Source organism: Crotalus tigris, unplaced genomic scaffold (genome assembly GCF_016545835.1).
Source record: "Crotalus tigris isolate CLP2741 ecotype Arizona unplaced genomic scaffold, ASM1654583v1 scf7180000017640.1540244, whole genome shotgun sequence".
Taxonomy (NCBI): Eukaryota; Metazoa; Chordata; class Lepidosauria; order Squamata; family Viperidae; genus Crotalus; species Crotalus tigris.
Window position 1 is genome coordinate 483910 of NW_024096533.1, and position 18929 is coordinate 502838.

General features: G+C 35.2%; 1 protein-coding gene across 5 annotated transcripts in view; it reads right to left on the bottom strand.

Annotated features, from left to right (window-relative positions):
- Positions 1 to 18929, bottom strand: part of SLC6A5 (solute carrier family 6 member 5) — a 76009-nt gene that overhangs the window by 46560 nt on the left and 10520 nt on the right. For all 5 annotated transcript variants that reach the window (XM_039335363.1, XM_039335362.1, XM_039335361.1 and 2 more), the window contains 5 exons: positions 18556 to 18729; positions 12103 to 12244; positions 9629 to 9761; positions 7025 to 7159; positions 177 to 280 (listed from right to left, as the gene is read on the bottom strand). In XM_039335363.1, the coding sequence (XP_039191297.1) occupies positions 177 to 280; positions 7025 to 7159; positions 9629 to 9761; positions 12103 to 12244; positions 18556 to 18729 (688 nt within the window). The remainder of the gene's footprint in view (positions 1 to 176; positions 281 to 7024; positions 7160 to 9628; positions 9762 to 12102; positions 12245 to 18555; positions 18730 to 18929) is intronic.

The window sequence follows — 18929 nt, forward strand, 5'->3', positions numbered from 1 at the left end:
TCCTGTCTTCCAGATTTTGCTACTGGGATCTAGTAGTCTTACTTTGAAATTCTGATGACAGATTGATGCTATAGATGAAGATGACAATGATGACATCAAGCCAAGCTCCAGAGGTTCCTGGATTTATCTTTGTTATCTAATTATTAGGGAAACATTGCTGAATGTTTGTGACTTACCTGTATAGATTGTTATGGAATTTGTTATAGGAAGACAGAGTAATCAGACCACCCCATGCAGCAGATAAAGAGAAAAATATCTGAGTAGCAGCATCTTTCCACACCTTTAAAAAAAAAAAGATAGAGAAAATTAGGAAGGGTTGTTTTTTTTAAAAAAAAAATAGAAATAGCAATAAAAACAGTTAATGTGATTACATAAGGCTACAAAACATGCCATATATAGGTCGTGTGGCAGTACAATGAATCCACATTGATAAATGGCTTCATGAACTTTACCAGGTGTATATTTAAGCCAATAATGAATGAACAAAACAACAGTGAATTTTGAGCTGTGGTGAAATATTTAGCTCCTAGAGGACAGAATACATAAGTAAGTATGTATGTATGTATGTATGTATGTATGTATGTGTATGTGTATGTATGTATGCAGTACAGACTAAAGACATTCCTCTGACAGATCTTGTAATTAAAAAAAATCATATTGCTTCATTCAGATATCCGTTCCTGCAGATATTTCCTATTGGAAGTAGTCTGATTTATTGTACTGCCACACAACCTACATATGGCATGTATGTGTGTGTCTCTGTGTGTGTACAGACATACATGCACACATACACACATATATACATATATACATATACACACACATATCTCTGCAAACTATACAAAGACAATGATTTCTGGGTTCACCCAAAAGAAATAAACTCTTATCACCTAATTTCTAATATTGCTGCTATTAAGCAGTAGCCACATACAACCAAGCACCACATAAATACTACACATAGAACAACTCGAAGCACACATTCTGCTAGAGAGAAGTTCCTTGAGGATTGGCTCCAGCACAAGTCTGAAAGCTCAGAAGACTAAACCTCTGGTCCCAGTGACCGATCCAGATTGGATCCTGTAACTTTTTTATTTTCACATAAAAATATTATTATTATAAATACTTCTAATTTGCTTTTACATTTTTATGTTTTCATTCAGTTTCAGTATTGAATAATAGAATCATTAAAACAATCACCCAATACAAATGCATAATGCAGAGTTATTAAACAATAAAACAAATAAAATCCATAGTATTAGAGGCAGTAATAAAACCTTGGCAGATAAAGCAATAAAAATAAAGAAAAAGCTGAAATCAATAAAATAATGTTAATCAATACATAAACTCATCTAGGTAGTACCAGGTGAAGCTTTCCAGGGAGATACAAGTCTCAGGAGAAGAATATATACGTAATCATCGCTTGTCTAATCTTAGAGGATGCGGTAGCTAAAGAATATACTCTACAAATAATTTTTACAATTAAAAATATTTGTATGGAAGAAACAAATATTTTAGATACACAGACCCCAAATCAAATCAAGATTTTTTTAAATAATTAAAATTAACACTGTGAGTTGTACCCAATGGGCATATTTTTAAATTATGATAGGTCTTATGTAAATTTCAAATACAGCTTCCTATACACCAGTATAATAGCCCTTCTATATATTATCAGGGCATAATGACATAATCAGCTGACTTAACTGATCCTCATTTGGCACTAGAGATCTGTTACAATGACAAACCAGATCTTCATCCTTCCTCAAGTATCTATTTAAGGTTGTTCGGGCTGTCCTACTGTGCTACCTTATCATGGTAAGGAGATGCTCTTAGAAGGGGTGAACACAGAACACCAGTAGTGTATGCCAAGAGTATATATTCCCAGCAGGGCCATTCATGGTACAAAGTTCACCTCAGACGCCCAGATAAAGCAAGCAGGCATCTATATTGGGCATCAGCAAAGTATGCAGATGCTGGAAGCAGATGATTATTTTAGTGACAGCAGCAAAGGCATCTCTTCATGTGCAGGAGAAGGTAATGGTAAACCACTCCTATATTTCTACCAAGCAAGCCACATGAATAAAAAAAATATTAAGTGATTGATGATATTGTGTCAGATGATAGGCCTCTCAGGCGGGATAGCACTCAACATACTAATGAGGAACAGCTGAAGATCTTTCGGAGTATTAATGGTGTTTATGAGGTGGCTGGATTAAAGCCTTGGAGATATCTAGTTGCTGATGTTGCCACACAAAAAGAAAATCCAAAGCTACAAAGACAGAATTATAGAAAGAACGTGGAAGCACGAACACAGGAAAGCTCAGCATATTGAAAGACAACTAGAAAATGACATCTTAGGCCTCAGCAAATTGAGATGGGCTTTTGACACAGAAAAATATATACATGGACAACAACAGATGGAGTGGAAAAAAAATCATACTGACTACATTATACCTTGAAGGAGGAGGAAGAGCTCAATTATAACATCAAAAACATGACCAGATGTTGACTGTGGAACAAACCACAAACTGTTCATGTGCAAGTTCCATAATGCAACCTTGAGCATATGCCGGCCATTCTCAAGGAGAATATCAGGAATCACTTTGAAGTCCTGAATCTCATTAATAGAGAACCAGAGGAACTGTGGAATGAGCTTAAAGAAGTCAATAAGTATAAAAGTGAAAAGAGACTGCCAAAGATGAAGAAACAGAAGAAAGCAAACTTGATGTTGGAACAAACTATGGAAATTGCCAGGAAGAAAAGAAAAGCCAAACCCAAGAAAGACAAAATCCAGAAAGGAAAGTTATGCAGAATTTCAGAGAGCTGTTAGAAGAGATAAGAAGCAGTATTACAATAGTGCCTCTAAAAACATTAAAGAAGAGAAAAGACAGGGAAAGACAGGGAAAGACAATGGACCAACAGTAAAGAAAACTTAAGAAGCAGTATTACAATAGTGCCTCTAAAAATATTAAAGAAGAGAAAAGACAGGGAAAGACAGGGAAAGACAATGGACCAACAGTAAAGAAAACCAAACAAAGATGGAAGGACTATTCTGAATACTATCCAAGACACATCAGAACATATTCACTACTTACAAGAACCTCTAGTACAATGGTTCTCAACCTGTGGGTCGGGACCCCATTTGGGGTCGAATGACCGCTTCACGGGGGTCGCCAAACAACGCAGTCCGCCATTTTTTCCCCCTTTTCCTTAGCTGTGCTACTCCCTTTTATTCTATTGGCTTTTGAAAGCCAATAGAATAGACTCTCTTGAATAGAGTCTAATTCTATTGGCTTTCAAAAGCCAATAGGAATTGTCCAGGCTGTCTCTGCCCTGCTGAGCCCGCCAAAAGTCCCATTCTGCAAACGGTGCTGCACCAGTTGAGTAGTCCTCGACTTACGACCGGTTGAGTAGTCCTCAACTTATGACCGGTTGGGGGTCGCGGCATTAAAAAGGTTGAGAACCACTGCTCTAGTACTAGAAGATGTAGTTAGATTAGCACTCTGGTAATTAATGAGTTGAAAGGCTACAGGCCCTGATGGATACCCACTGAAATATGACAAGCATCAAATGAAGAATCAGTAAAGGGTTTAACTAAGTTATGCCAGCAAAACTGGAGAATGACACATTGATCTACAGATTGGAAGACGCCAATCTACATTCTAATACCAAAAAGGTGGCTTAATATACTGTGCAAACTATCATACACTATTGTTATTATAACATTATATTAAGTTATTACAATATACTTGATGTCATATACTAGCAAAATAATGCTTAGGATCACCCAACACAAATTAAACATGGGAAAGGACAGTGGTGTTTAAGCTGGCTTCAGAATGGCCAAAGAACACAAGACATTATTGTTGATGCATTGCTGAATAATATTATTATTCAGCCAAAGCCAAAAAATACCCCCCCCAAAAAAAGTCATTATGTGCTTCATTGTACAGAAGGGCCTTAGATTGTGTTAGTCATGTCAAGTGGTGGAATGTGCTTAAAAAACTGGAATCCCAGAACATCTCAATGTCCTGATGCAAACCCTGTATACAAATCAGGAAGCCTTAGTACAAATGGAATATATTGAAACAGACGGGCTCCAAGTCAGCAAATGACTGAGACAAATCTGTATACTGTTCTTTTTCTGCGGAATATACAGTATATTAAGAGAAACTGGATTGGAAGAAGATGAATGCGGTTCATATTTCAGATGCAGGGGAAGAAGCATCAGTGATCTGCACTGTGCTTACTGTAGGTTGTCGTAGACTTACAACTGCAATTTGGTTCTCTGGTGTATGCCCAAAGTTCTTCCTGCCACAAATAATATAAATCCATGCAGATATATCTTTTATTATTATTATTATTGAATATTTTTAAAATTTTTACAAGAAAAAAAAACAACCCACCCCAACCCTCCCACTCCCTCCCTCAGCCTTCCCAGAGCTGAATATAGGCTTAATTAAAGTTTCTTGAATACTTAAAAAAAAGTATAAACCATAGATAAGTCTAAATACATTACTTAAACAACTAATGGAATAATTAACAATAATATATATATATTAAAAAAAAGAAAAAAAAGAAAATACTTTTAAAAAAAGGAATAAAAAGAAAGAAAGAAGAAAAGAGATATAAAAAAGTAAAGTAATAATAAAAAATATAAAGAAAAAGAAAAAATAATACAGTCTATAAAATATTAAAATTTATGTATAAGTTATTGAAAAACTAAATAGTATTTTTTTATATCCAACTTATGTTGTATAAAATCTATCCATTTTTCCCATACCACAAAAAACTTCTCTTGCGATTGATCCTTTAAAAAAGCCGAAATCTTTGCCATTTCCGCCAGATAAGATACTTTAGAAAACCACTCTTGCAAAGTAGGCAAAGATTCCTTCTTCCAGTATTGCCCTACTAACAACCTTGCGGCTGTAATTAAATTTAACATCAATATAACCTCCTTAGTATCACAATCGGTAACAATACCTAGCAAAAACAATTGTGGGGTAAATTTTACCTCCTTCTAAAAATTCTTTGAATATTCCACCATATCTTAATCCAAAAGGCTTTTATATTTTTACATGACCACCAAATATGGTAATAAGTAGCATCCAAACAACCACATCTCCAACATTTGGGCTGTAAGTCAGGATACATATGAGACATTTTTTGTGGATCAAGGTGCCATCTATAAAACATTTTATAAAAATTCTCCCTTAAGTTCTGGGCTTGTGTAAATTTAACATTTCTCACCCAGATGATTTCCCAGGTACCTAGTAGAACTGGTTCACCAAAATTTTGTGCCCATTTAATCATACATTCTTTAATTAATTCTGGTTCTGAATCCAATTCTACTAGCACCCCATAAATTCTCTTAATGTGAGTTCGTCTTTGATCTTTTACTTGTTTAACAAAATTTTCATCTTCTCTAAGCAAGCCCACATTACGATCTATCTTCCATCTGTCCGCTATTTGTCTGTACTGAAACCATGAATATATAATATTTTCTTGTGCTAAATCTTCCAAAGATTTTAACTGCCAATTTTTACCATCCCATCTGAGCAATTGTGCATAAGAAACACTATCCATCCTAACTCCTCTCCTTATCCCCTCTATCGCATGCCAAGGTATAACCCATAATGGTATTTTAAAATCACTTCTATAATATTTCCTCCAAATCCGAAGTAAAGAAATCCTTATAATATGAGATTTAAAAACCCAGTCAACTTTTTTATTAAAAATTAAATAGGCATGCCATCCAAAAAGTAAATCCCAACCCTCCAAGAGGAGTATTCCTACATTTGTTAAATTAACCCAATCACTAATTAATGTTAAAGCCACAGCATCATAATACAATTTCAAATTCGGTACCTTGAGTCCACCTCTCTCACAAATATCTTGTGTAATTTTAAGCTTTACTCTTGGTTTTTGATATATCTTGATGGTTTAGTTCAGTCTCACAAAATTAATGCACAAGGTGACCCAGACACTAAGCTAAATAAATTTGAATCTAAATAAATCCATAGAGCAATATTATATTATCTGACATCTGTTCTAGAAACTTGGGCTAGGGGACATATATTATTGTTGTTCTAATTGGTGGTTTTAGGAATATACAGTATGCTGTCCAGAGTCACTGCTATGAAAAAGGCAGCCATTCAAATCGCATAAATAAATGAATACATTCCATAATTAGTTAAATGGCTTATACTATTTCTCTTTAGTTTTAGCTACTCTGTAGGAATCCTCAAGAATGGAATAAATAGACACCCAATCACAGGGTTTTTAGCTTAGAAAAACTAGAGACACTTAGAAAAGTCCACAAAGTAAATCAACTAAAGTCACATAACAGGTCTTTGTTATGTTACAAAATTCATATTTTTTCAGAGCATAGTTCAAACTACTGACTGGTTATAATCTGAAAACTCATAACTGTAATTTTGTCTTTCAAGCATCAGAAATTTGGAATGTTCCTGTTCCTATATTAATTTCCATGTCTTCTCTTGGGTGTCTCTACCTGCTTGTGTAGCCTCTTTTGAATGGGACATCTACTGTTATTTAAAAGTTAGTATTGTGATTAAGAGTAGCAAAAAACTGCATTACCCATGATTATACTGTCATGAAATGATCTCCATTCTGAAACACATCAACTCCAAGACAGTTTTTAGGACTACAGACCTAGAATCGAGTTTAAACTCAATAGCAATTTCCAGTCAGAGAACAGTGTGTGTACACAAGTAGAGACTTAAGCAAATGAAGTATTGTCCTGAAGGAGGCAATAACATTGACCAGATAATGTTATAAATACAGCTGTCATTTTTAAAAAAAAAATATTCTTTTATTGCTTTTAAAATTGTAACAGGAAAGTGGGGAAAAAAAACAACATTAAGAAATACAAGCATGGTCAAATCAAACACAGAAAATAAGCTATCATAAATATTCACAACACATAATGGTTTCTTACTCAAAAATAATTCTATATGTGACTTTATTCCATTATAGATTATATCTGGAATAACAAGCTTACCATAGCATCAATTAATTTCTCCCATTTAGGTGTGATGAAGTACCATATTCCAGCCCCAGCTCCTGGCAGGGTAACTCCTCTGATAAGTAAGATGATAAGCACTACATATGGGAATGTAGCAGTAAAATATACCACCTAAGGAAACATGAACAGATAATGTAACTATTCATTGACACTATAAGATGTTTTTATAACTGCTCATATTTCTATACTACTGCAATCTGAGTCACTCTCAGCGGCTTACATAGAAAAAAATGTTCTATGTAAAATGTTCAAACATCCATGGAAAAAATAAAAGTAATATCACTGGCTTAGTGTTTACAGTAAATTATTGCACAACTTGTCGGTGACATTTGCTTATGGGAATATAAACATAAAAATAACAGAATGGTATGACGTATGCAAAGCCCTAAATTAATAAAATAGCAATGTTTGGGGATAATTAATGCAAAAAGTAACTGCAACTGTATGTCTCTCTCTAGAGAATATCTATTCTCTAAAGGAATATCATCCCTACAGATAAATGGTAGTCTATTAGAGATACATTTCTCTCTACACTATGACTACCAAAAGAATGAAAATTGCAGAGTTGTTCATTTTCTGGAACAGAAGTGACTAATGTAAAATAATCATTCCCTAAGGTCTTTTTTAGATGTGCAATAAATTATGTTGTGGCTTTTATTCCAGCAAATGTTTTTCCACTCATAAAAGATACACATAAAAAACACATTCTCCCAAAGTTCTATTACATCAAGCAACCAGGAAAGCAATGCTGTCTTCAGGGTCTGAGTACTGCCTGTGTGATAACAAAAGGGCAATTTTTGTCGCCCACAGCATGCCCTCCTGGAGGACTAGATGGTCCTCACTCCAAAACAAAATAACACTAATGTAATCAAGACCAATTGCTAAAAAGCGAGGGACATTCTGTACTGTAGATCCATCAGCCAACTCTGGGGTACTATTTGCAGAACTGCTGAAGGAAGAATAAAATAAGCAGAATGTGTTAATCTGGTAAGATTGAAGTAGAAGGAATGGCAGAGCCTGGAGGGTTAAGTTAAAAGAGGAATCACCATAGAATCCCTACATAACCAGACCTGAACTAAATCCAACTTCCTTTGGATCTTTTGTGCCTGATAGAGACACAAAACTGGACATGGCCTGATGGCCTTTAAGACTCACATTAACAAAAATCTATCTTGTCTAAATAAACCAAAAATAACTTTCAGGCTCCTGAAATGGGAACAGATACTTGTCTTTAAGAATTAAACTTGTAGATGGTATGACAGATTTTATGGTGGTTCTCCAAATATTATTTAATTCTAACATTCACACTACTACTACTTCTGTGTCAGAGGCACTGAAGTGCTTCCGTGGTGAAAGTATCTGCTGGTGACATCACCATTGCCCCAGGAATGAAGTTGCCCACCAAAGTGGTACCCATTTATGTACTCCATGTGTGTCAAACTCGCCATGTCATGTGATGTGTTGCGACGTATTGCGACTTTTTTTCACGTTGCCAGAGCTGGAGTGGGTATGGCCTCTGTATGATGCAATCAGTACACAGGCCGGCACTTTGATACCCCTGAACTACTCGATTAGTATCTACTCGAAAATGGTTGTCCATTTTCAAACTGCTTGGTTGGCAGGACTTTGAGCATGTAACGGGAGCTCAACTCATCTCACAGCAGCAACTGGATCTCGAACATAAGCCTGACAATTGTCAGCCCAGCATTCTATCCTCATGAATCACCATGCTCCTCTTCTAACATTCATTAAACCAAGTTATAATGGCCAATAGTCAAGGATGATAAAAAATTATTCTAATAATATCTTAGGAGCAACTGGTTTCCATCCCTAGAATACATGCATACCCCTCCCTTTTCTTTTTAACAAAGCCTGTTAACACAAATAATTGAACACTATTAATAATAGAAAACATATATTTTATTTACTCTAACCTAAAAATGAGGCAGGCTGGCACAGAAAACAGATATACTCTTAATTCAAGTTATTTATATGTGTGATTTTCAGCTGGGTAGTTCTTGACCAGGAATTGATAGAAACAAACATCTCATTAGGAAAGATGAGAGCTAATCTTTATTAGTATTATAGTTAGTAGTTAAATAGTTACTATGATTTTTGGACTATGATTTCCTAAGAATAACATAAAGACATCTAAGCTGTAAAACTCTATAAAATAGCATTTTATTCTATTCCACGATAAAATAGCATTATTATATTATGATTTTCCAAGATAGCTAATCTTTGTTGCCCAAATTCATGTTTTTACCATATTCTTCAATCATATTATAAGCAAATTTCTCTTAAATATATAACCTGCCATCTTTACTCCTCCTGAAAGCCAATGGAATATAAAAGCCATGCCATGAAAAGGTCATGTATGAAAAATGAGAACTTAAAGTTTAGCCAATATGCATATCAAAGAAACTAGCTTTTCTTCAGCTATCATACACACCAGCAGGTACAAAGTTGCTACAACATTTCTCAAAAAGCTATCACGTATTCCAGTAATGCTTAGATTTTGGTATTGCAACATATTCATTTCTGAATTAAAACTAGAAATGGTCTAAAATAATGTCTTACTTTTCCTGATGTTTTTATTCCTTTAGCCAGGGAAGCATAGACAATTGCCCAAGCTAGAAAGAGAGACAGTGCCAAAGGCCACCTGATTTCACCAGGATATTCAATTCCTGCAGAAATCTTCAACACAAAGTACCTAAGAGCCAAAATGTCAGTAAGTCATGACCATTTGTGTTTACCTAGCATCTGCATTAATTGTAGTTGTTTGAGCATTTAAGAATCTATTCCTTTACTTTTTCATTATGATTTTTAAAATAAAAAATAAAAGCAGAGAACACTTCACAGCCACTAAAGTCCATTTATGAGATCCCATTGTCTTCTAAGATACATCTATCCTATCATTCAATTTAACATCCAGTGTAAAAAAGTTAACAAAAAGGGGGAGGTGACAAGAGGGAAGGGTAGGGTAGGATAGGGAAGGGAAGGGAAGGGAAGGAAAACTCTTAACTCTCTAAATGAATGTAACATTTCAAGGTTTAACTATTACATAAACAAATTTTGTAGTCTTGCATGAAGTCACTTTTTCAGTAACTAGATTGCCCTATCATTTCCAGATCTCCATTCTGAGTATGAGCTGTTTTCCTGAGTAGAAAGGTATTAAAATGATCCAAATCTGGAATTTACTCAGATAGATTCCAACAGATCTTGGAAATTTTATGAGCTGATTTTATGACTACCACCAAAACTGGCTGCTTTGCAATATAAAAGTAATTATGAGAAACTAACACTGTTTATTCCAAACTCACAGTGCTGCTGTTTTTAATATACACCAAACTTGAGTGCAATGAAAGGTTCAGAGATAGGTAGAACACCGTAAAGAACATTTCATTATAAGTCTAATCAAACTAAAAGCTGATTATTGAGCCTATCCTGTGGTAGAGGGAAAAAAACACTTTTTCTGTACCATTACTGTATCCTAACAATGTAATCTATCGGGCTTTTCCAAGAGGTTATTACTAAAAAAGATAAATAGATTCTCGGTGATGTTTTGGAACATGTTTCCAAAATATTTTCAGATCAAAATCTCTTAGTTCTACCACAATTACAATTATTAAATTTTTATTCCAATCTGGATATATAGTAAGGTCAAGGTGGTGAACATCCATAATACTCTTGCCTCTTAATTTTCCTACAACCATCCTGTGAGGTGGGTTGGGCTGAAAGAGAATGACTGGCCTGAAGTCACCCAGCTGGCATTCATGCCTAAGGGACGCCTAGAACTCACAGTCTCCTGGTTTCCAGTCCAGCATCTTAGCCACTACACTAAACTACCTCTCTGAAATCTGAATCTGGTTTTAATATCATGGATATATCTAAAGATATAATTATTTCTGGCTTTTGAGTCTCAATAAAGGGGCAAATCCACCTATTTTTATGTCTATCATTCTTTAACCAACTCTACCTCAAGTATTATATCTAGCAGGAATACTCAGTGCTACTCTAAGGCAGTGGTCCTCAATCTTTCCAGCTCTGTGGACTGGTGGCAATGGGCAGGGGGGAGAGGTGATGGTTTTGCGTGTGCGCACATCACTTGCACAAATGAAGCTTTGTGCGCTTGCCCGTTTGCACGACCTAGTTCCCAATGGGCCACAACCCAGTACCGGGCTACAGACCAAGGATTGGGGACCCCTGCTCTAGGGAATTAACATTAGGAAATGTGGCCACATTAATTAAAGTAATATTCTGACCTCTGAATGCCAAGTATGTTTTGAATCCAAAACCATAAATTGTTTTGCCAACACAAGGGCAACCATTAAATAACCTTTGTCCAAATGTTAGCATCAATTCATATTAATCAATATAAATAAATACTAGATATACAAAAAAATCATACAGCAAAACTAGAGAAAAAGCATATAGATAATATTGTAATCTTCTCTTCACTTGTTTTATTAATTGAGAAATTTATTTATCCAGCATATGGCATATTACACATGGACTAGCATTATTTATTACTATTTCACCTAGCTTAGTACAATAAAATATAAATGTTAAAAAGATCTAAGTCCAAATACCAACGTCTAGGCCATCTAACATATTGATTGAGAAGTGTATATATAAATAAAAATGATTGATTACTCCTGCATCCACTGTTATCTGAATGATTTTCCATTTCCATAAGCATTGTTGGGAGTCAGGTGACATACAAATTGGATAAATACATAAGTGAGGAACTTTCTTTCCCTTCTTCTCTGACATTTGCTCTGGAGAAGTTTTCAATCTTTTGGATCAGACATGGAAATTGCAGAGAAAAGTGGGAAAAATCAGCAATGTTCAATTGCTAATTGCTTAGTGCTAATAGAAGACCACGATTGGATCCAACTGTATCCTTAAAATGAAAACTTTAGACAAGATAGTCTTAAAAATATAATACATTTAAATATAGAAATAAAAATATCTACCACAAAGTGGTTTTTAGTGCTAAAGATTTCCTTTAATTTTTTTTTAATTATAAAACTTTTATCAAACAATCTTACTTGAAATATTCTTCACTGCCACTGACAAAAGTCTTGTTGACATGGCTGGTATAATTGACCATTGTCAAGTTTGGATAGGCACTCATACAAGAAGTAGAGTTTTTTATTTGCAACTTGGGATGGTCACCAATGATGCAGGAATCTGACAAAAAAAGCAAATCAAAAGATTGATGTTGTAGACCAAATTATATTCAGTGACTGTTGGGGAATAATAATTAAGAAACTACCCCTTACGGTGAAATATATTTCACTTTACACATGTATAGGTAGTCCTTGAGTTAAACCAAAGTTGGAACCAAAATTTCCATTGCTAAGCAAGGAGCTTGTTAAAGGAGTCACACCCAATAGTTACAAACTTTTTTGACAAATCACTGTAGTTATAAAGTGTATTAAATGGTTCTTAAGCAAATCAATTACTTCGCTTGTCAGAAACAGGCTGTGAAATTTGCAAATGGCGATACAGGATCCCGGGATGCTGCAACAGACGTAACTACATGCTAGTTGCCAAGGGCCTGAAATTCTGATCACGTGATTGTGGGGATATTATGACAGTTGTAACTGCCAAGACCCTAAGTCACTTATTTCAGTTCTGTTATTGCAAACTGTTGCTAAACTAATGGCTGTAAGTCAAGGACTACCTTATTTGTATGCAAATACAGTCTCATGATCACAACAACTGTCTTAAATATTTTGACTCAACTCTGCAGGCGCTTTTGACCTACCCTGTGAAATAGCTTCTCACAGAGGTTAGTTTAGCATTAACTTAGTCATTCTTTAGTAAAGCTATCACGACAAAGTTGTTTTGCACAGTTTCTGGAAGTTAATATTGCCCATACTAACATAAAGGGAAAGGGGGGAGGGATTAAAAGAGAAAACTTGAAAGGTAACAAAAAATACATAAAATAAATATATATAAAAAGTGATCTCCAACTTTTTTCAATAGAGAAACAATTTATAAACTACAACAAGGCTTCTATTAACTTTAAGTAAATAATATCAATACCTTAAAACCTTTATAATATGAATAATCAATATTCAAGACAATATTCATATATTCTTAGTTTAACTTTAATTTAACATATGAAAACCTATTAACTAAAAATAAATCATAGCCATATATTTGACAGCACAGTTGAACCTTTATAAAAACATTATACAATAGACATGCTCTCTTCATTCTGTTTTTTAAAATATTTTTTTTCATTTATCAAGTGGTAGGGCTTCTGTATATTAATAATTGCAGAATTTCAGCTTAAGTCAATGTACTACGTGCCACGAAATGTTGCAATTGCAAAAAGGCTCCAATTAACAAAATTATCAAAACTGTTTTATTTGTGGGCCATATAATACCGTAACTTGGCACATTTAACCTTTTTTAATGAAAGGGGCAAAACTATCAATTAGTTAAAATTACTAGGAAATGACCAGGAAAAACTATAAATGAAAAAAGGACAGAACTAGAAAGCTGTTATGTCATTATTGTGAAGTCAGATGTTTATATGCACACTATTTTCAAATATTGGCATGTAATTGTTATTACAAAGCTCAAATCCTTTTTTACAAATGACCTATAAATAATTTCTGGTGTTATATCTTGAGCTACCAGCAGAGGGGAGAATAGTTGTATGCTAAGGCGGCTGAGAAAATATTTACAGACCCTGTTATATCCTGGTCATAAACTGTTTTAACTCTTCACCTCAGGATAGCAATATAGGGCATTGCATGCCAAAACAACTAGACAGTTTTTTTCCCCTCATGTCATCCTTTTGCTAAACACCTAATTCCCACAGCACTGTCTTATAGCTAAGGATATTTACCCATGTAGTAGGGCTGTATTACTATTATCCTTTTCATCTTTACTATTACCTCCTCCTATTGGTATCTTATAATTATATTACTTTATACACTGAGAGCTTATGCATCAGAGACAAATTCCTTGTGTGTCCAATCATACTTGGCCAATAAAGAATATAAAAAATAAAGAAAGTATTTGAAAAAGTAAGCACACCCCTTGTAAAGTATTTTTTTAACATACATGAATATATCAATACTTTACCTTCATTCCTATAGTATATAAAGATAAAGGTGATGTAATTGAACAAAAAAAAACTATGACAATTACTTTGCAAACATGTATTCAACAGAAAACTAACAGATATGCCATTTCCTCATGTGTGAAAAAATAAGTACACACTTGGCTCTAATGCCTCTCAGTCCCCTTTGGCAGAAATAACCTCAAGTAGATATTTCTTAGAGCTGTCACCAGCCTTTGTCATAGACTGAGAAGATTTTTTTCCCCACTCCTCCATGCAGAATATTTTCTCTGTATGAAGAATTTCTGACATGCACAAGAAAAACCTCAAATCACCCCATAGCATCTCAATGGGATTTAAATCAGCCTTTGATTTGGTGATTCCGAAAGTCTTTTTAATCCATTCCTTGGTGATTTACTGAAATGTCTAGGGCAGTGGTTCTCAACCTTTATAATGCCACGACCCCCAACCGGTCGTAAGTCGAGGACTACTCAACCGGTCGTAAGTCGAGGACTACTCAACTGGTGCAGCACCGTTTGCAGAATGGGACTTTTGCCGGGCTCAGCAGGGCAGAGACAGCCTGGACAATTCCTATTGGCTTTTGAAAGCCAATAGAATTAGACGCTATTCAAGAGAGTCTATTCTATTGGCTTTCAAAAGCCAATAAATTAAAAGGGAGTAGCACAGCTAAGGAAAAGGGGGGGAAAATGGCGGACTGCGTTGTTTGGCGACCCCCGTGAAATGGTCGTTCGACCCCAAATGGGGTCCCGACCCACAGGTTGAGAACTGCTGGTCTAGGGCCATTGTCATGTTGCAATCCCACCTTTCAGTTGAGCTTCAATTTTCTGACAGATATTTTTACATAATCCTCAATCATTTTCTGCTACAATGGAAAATTCATAGGAGATTCTGTGTTGGTGAATTGCACAAGCCCTGATGCAGCAAAGAGCAGCTCCAAGCCGTAAGATTTCTACCACCATTGCTTTATAGTTAGTGTCAAGTTCTTCTGTAGAAATGCTATTTTGGCCTTTCAACAAACATGTATTATTCTGCTACTGTGGCTAAAGAATTCTATCTTTGCCTCCTTTGTTCAGTGCACATTATTCCAGGAATCCTGATCTTTCCCTAGGTCCTCATGAGCAAGCTTCAGTCTTGCCCCGATATTCTTTTTGGACAGCAAAGTTGTCCTCTTGGCATGTCACTTATGTAGATCTAATATATGTTGCTTCTTTCTAGAGTCATGGTAAGCGATGACATTCTGAGTTTCTTAGAGACTTCTTTCAGAATTTTGCATTCTGTTCTTGGGCTGAACTTGCTGGGACAGCCTGACCTAGAGAAGTTGGAAATTGTTTGAAATGTTCTCCATTTTTAGTTGATCTTCTGGACAGCATGACTGATGTCCATTTGTTTGGCAATTATTTTTAAATCCTTTCCAGAGTCATGCGTATCTATAATTTTCTTTCTTAAGCCCTCAGAGAGCTCTTTCAACCTAGACATGGTGATGCCCCACACTTCAACAACACAGAGAAAATCATACCAAATTGAGTCTGAAATTAAACCAGCCAGATTCTCTCTAATCAGCTTCTAATCATTTGCATCTAATTGATGTGCCTGGTTTAAATTTGAAGTATTTGAGATAGTGATAAATGTAGAGGTATACTTGTCCGCACATTTACACTATAAATAGACTAAAAATGTAAATGTAACATGCTGTTTGCTATATTATATCTATCAATATGTTTGAAATGAAGATCAAATATCTGTATGTTGAAATATGTTGAAAAATAAAAATGTTCAATGCAGTGTACTTATCACATGACTATGTATTTTCTAAGATTACCACAATCTAATGATAGTATTATATATATATATTTCAACCAGTAAAATCAGTTTCTCTGCAACTAATGTTATGCCTTCTTATGTACAGGAAATATCTAACATTGACAATAAAGATCTGAACAAAGAGTGTAGCTTTTCAAAATTGAGGTATAATTCCAATTTCATCCAAATTTTGGTAAAGGGATTATTGATGCTACCAAAATTCCAAATCAGACAAAATTATATTAATTGAAATTTGAAATACATTTATTGAAGATGCTGTTGAATGTATATTTGTAAGATTTAGTAGCGCATAAAATTATTACACTGGTTCTCAGTCACCGAAAATTTGTAAAACAACAGAATGCTATGTATAATCTTTTTAGGAGAATTTCCCATTCAGTGCAATGAGATTTACTGCCTAGTAAATATTACACACAAAACATTTGTATTTATGGAATCAGGTTAAATGAAGAACCTCCACTATCACATCCACTCAACCCATCAGAGTGGGAAGTTAAGGCATGTTATGGGTCCCATTGATTAGGCATTGTCATCTGATGTGACCACAAAAAAAGGCCTTCTCGATGGTAGTCCCTTCTTTATGGAGCATCATTCCCTCCGAGATATGGTTGGCCCCCACCCTGCTGCTTTTCTGAAAAACCCTAAAAAAGTGGCTTTATCAGTGGGCCCGAGGACCACAAAGGTAGATGGAGCTCCAGTGACTGTTGTTGCCATGAGGGGTGGAATGGGAGTTTTATTATATGGTGGATTTTTAAAAGTTTTGTAAGCTACCTATTTGTAAGTTGGGTGGCTATATAAATTTGTTCAACAAATTTATTACTGTTGTCTCTTTGATGATAGTCCTAAAAGGTGCATAATAGTAAAGCATGTACAGGATATATAACAAAGCATGTGTAAAATGGATTGGACTTGGCTTGTTTTGACTGTATCCAAGCATGAGCAAGATTTCAGAGTGACATATAAGGTCACCTTTGCTGCACTGCAGCAAGCTGGGGTTTTTTTGTTTTTGTTTTGTTTTTAATACAGCTTAGTTTACTTGAGCTGATAATTTGCCTGCACTGAATAATTCAAGTCAGCAGAGGGAGCAACCTTTTTGCAGCAGAAGACAGAATAATCTTTGTATGAAAACAGAAAATTGAGGAGTTTCAGGAAAGTTGTTTTTACACAAGCAATGAAATATACAAGAATTCAATAAATTTGCTTATTTTTCCTGATACTAAAATTGTTTTAAGAAATAAAGACAATAAGTTCCAGTTGGAAAAATAGCAGGAAAGGATGTATAAATGAATTGTGCTTCCTCTTATTACATATCTCATATGATTTCCAATTTGTACAGTTGTAGAATGGGCAAAAGCTGTTATTTTCCTCTTTTTTTGAACTTTGCAAAAATTAGCAAAGCAAATTATTGGTTTATGGGATGCTTTAAGTAGCTCTACCACCTTTTTTTTCTTTCCACTCATTCATGCAAATATCTTTTTTCTTTTTCTTCCTTTCAATTATGTCCAACTCTTAGAGCCTGCCTGGATGTGTCCCTGCAATTTTCTTGGCAAAGTTTTTCAGAGGTGGTTTGCCATTGCCTCCTTCCTAGATCTGTGGAGAAAGTCACTGGGCCAAGGTCACCCATTTGGCTTTGTGCCTAAAGAAGGACTAGAGCAGGGATAGGCAACCTTGATTCTTTTATGACTCGTAGACTTCAACTCCATGGCTGGCTCAGGAATTCTGGGAGTTGAAGTCCACGAGTCATAAAAGAGCCAAGGTTGCCTACTCCTGGACTAGAGCTCACAGTCTCCCAGTTTCTAGCCTGATATCTTAATCACTACACGATACACACTTGCATAAAACCTTAATAAATTCTGTAACACTTACCATAAACATAGCTCAGAATTTGGAGGTATCTATTAAAAATATATCGGGAAGATAATAGGTAAGGGAAGCCATTGATCAGTCAATAATAGGTAGGGGAAGGTACTGATCGGTCAAAATGATACTAACTTGACACTGTTGTGAAGACCTGCTGCTTGCCACAACTCATATTTCTAGCCAAAGTTGCTACTAGTCAAAATGGTTCTTTGTCTTCCTGTACTGTTGTTGCATTTCAAATCTTCTCATTCGGTTTGATAGAAATAGATTACTTTTGACGGCATCTCTGAGGAAAATTTCAGCCAACTTTTCATGGGGCCTGATTGATTGATTTATTTTGATTTTCTTTTTTTAAAAAACCCTCCATTATTTTTATAAATAACTTAAGGCAGAGAATGTACCTACTACTCCTTCCTCATCCTATTTTCCCCATAACAACAACCCTGTGAGGTAGATTGGGCTGATAGAGTATGACTAGCCCAGAGTCTCCCAGTCAGCTTTCATGCCTAACTTAGGACAAGAGCATTTGTATTTATCTTAATAACAAAGTGGCTCAGGAATGTTTCAGTAAGGACATATTTTGTATGGAGTCGATAGAATTAATTTATAGTAACCGATCTCTGAATATGCTTTGGCTTGTTACAGGTATAGTACAGATCAGTAGCCTAACAGGAATGTAAGCTTTAAAAATATAAAAGAAAAGCATGCCCCAACTTACCTAACAAAAGTTTGTTTTTATCTCTACAATCAGGTGTATTCCACAGATTATTACAGGAAGCCCAAGGTAATACAGGTACAAGGGATGCAAAAAGGTAGAAAAGTGTATAGCACAATATAATATTATAATATATGGCTATTAGGACAGAGATAATCAGCATTGCAATGCCACAACCTGAAAAAAGAAAATAAAAGAGATATGGTTCTATCTCATTTTACATTCTTGGAACCAAAAGATCATGAGGAAATCAACTACTCCTACGCAACTACCGTATTTTGTCTAAGTTATTTTAGAGCTTTTTGTTGGAGACAATTCAACATGCAGTCCCATCCTATTTTATTTTTAATCCCAAATTGACTCGCCAAGTTATGCTC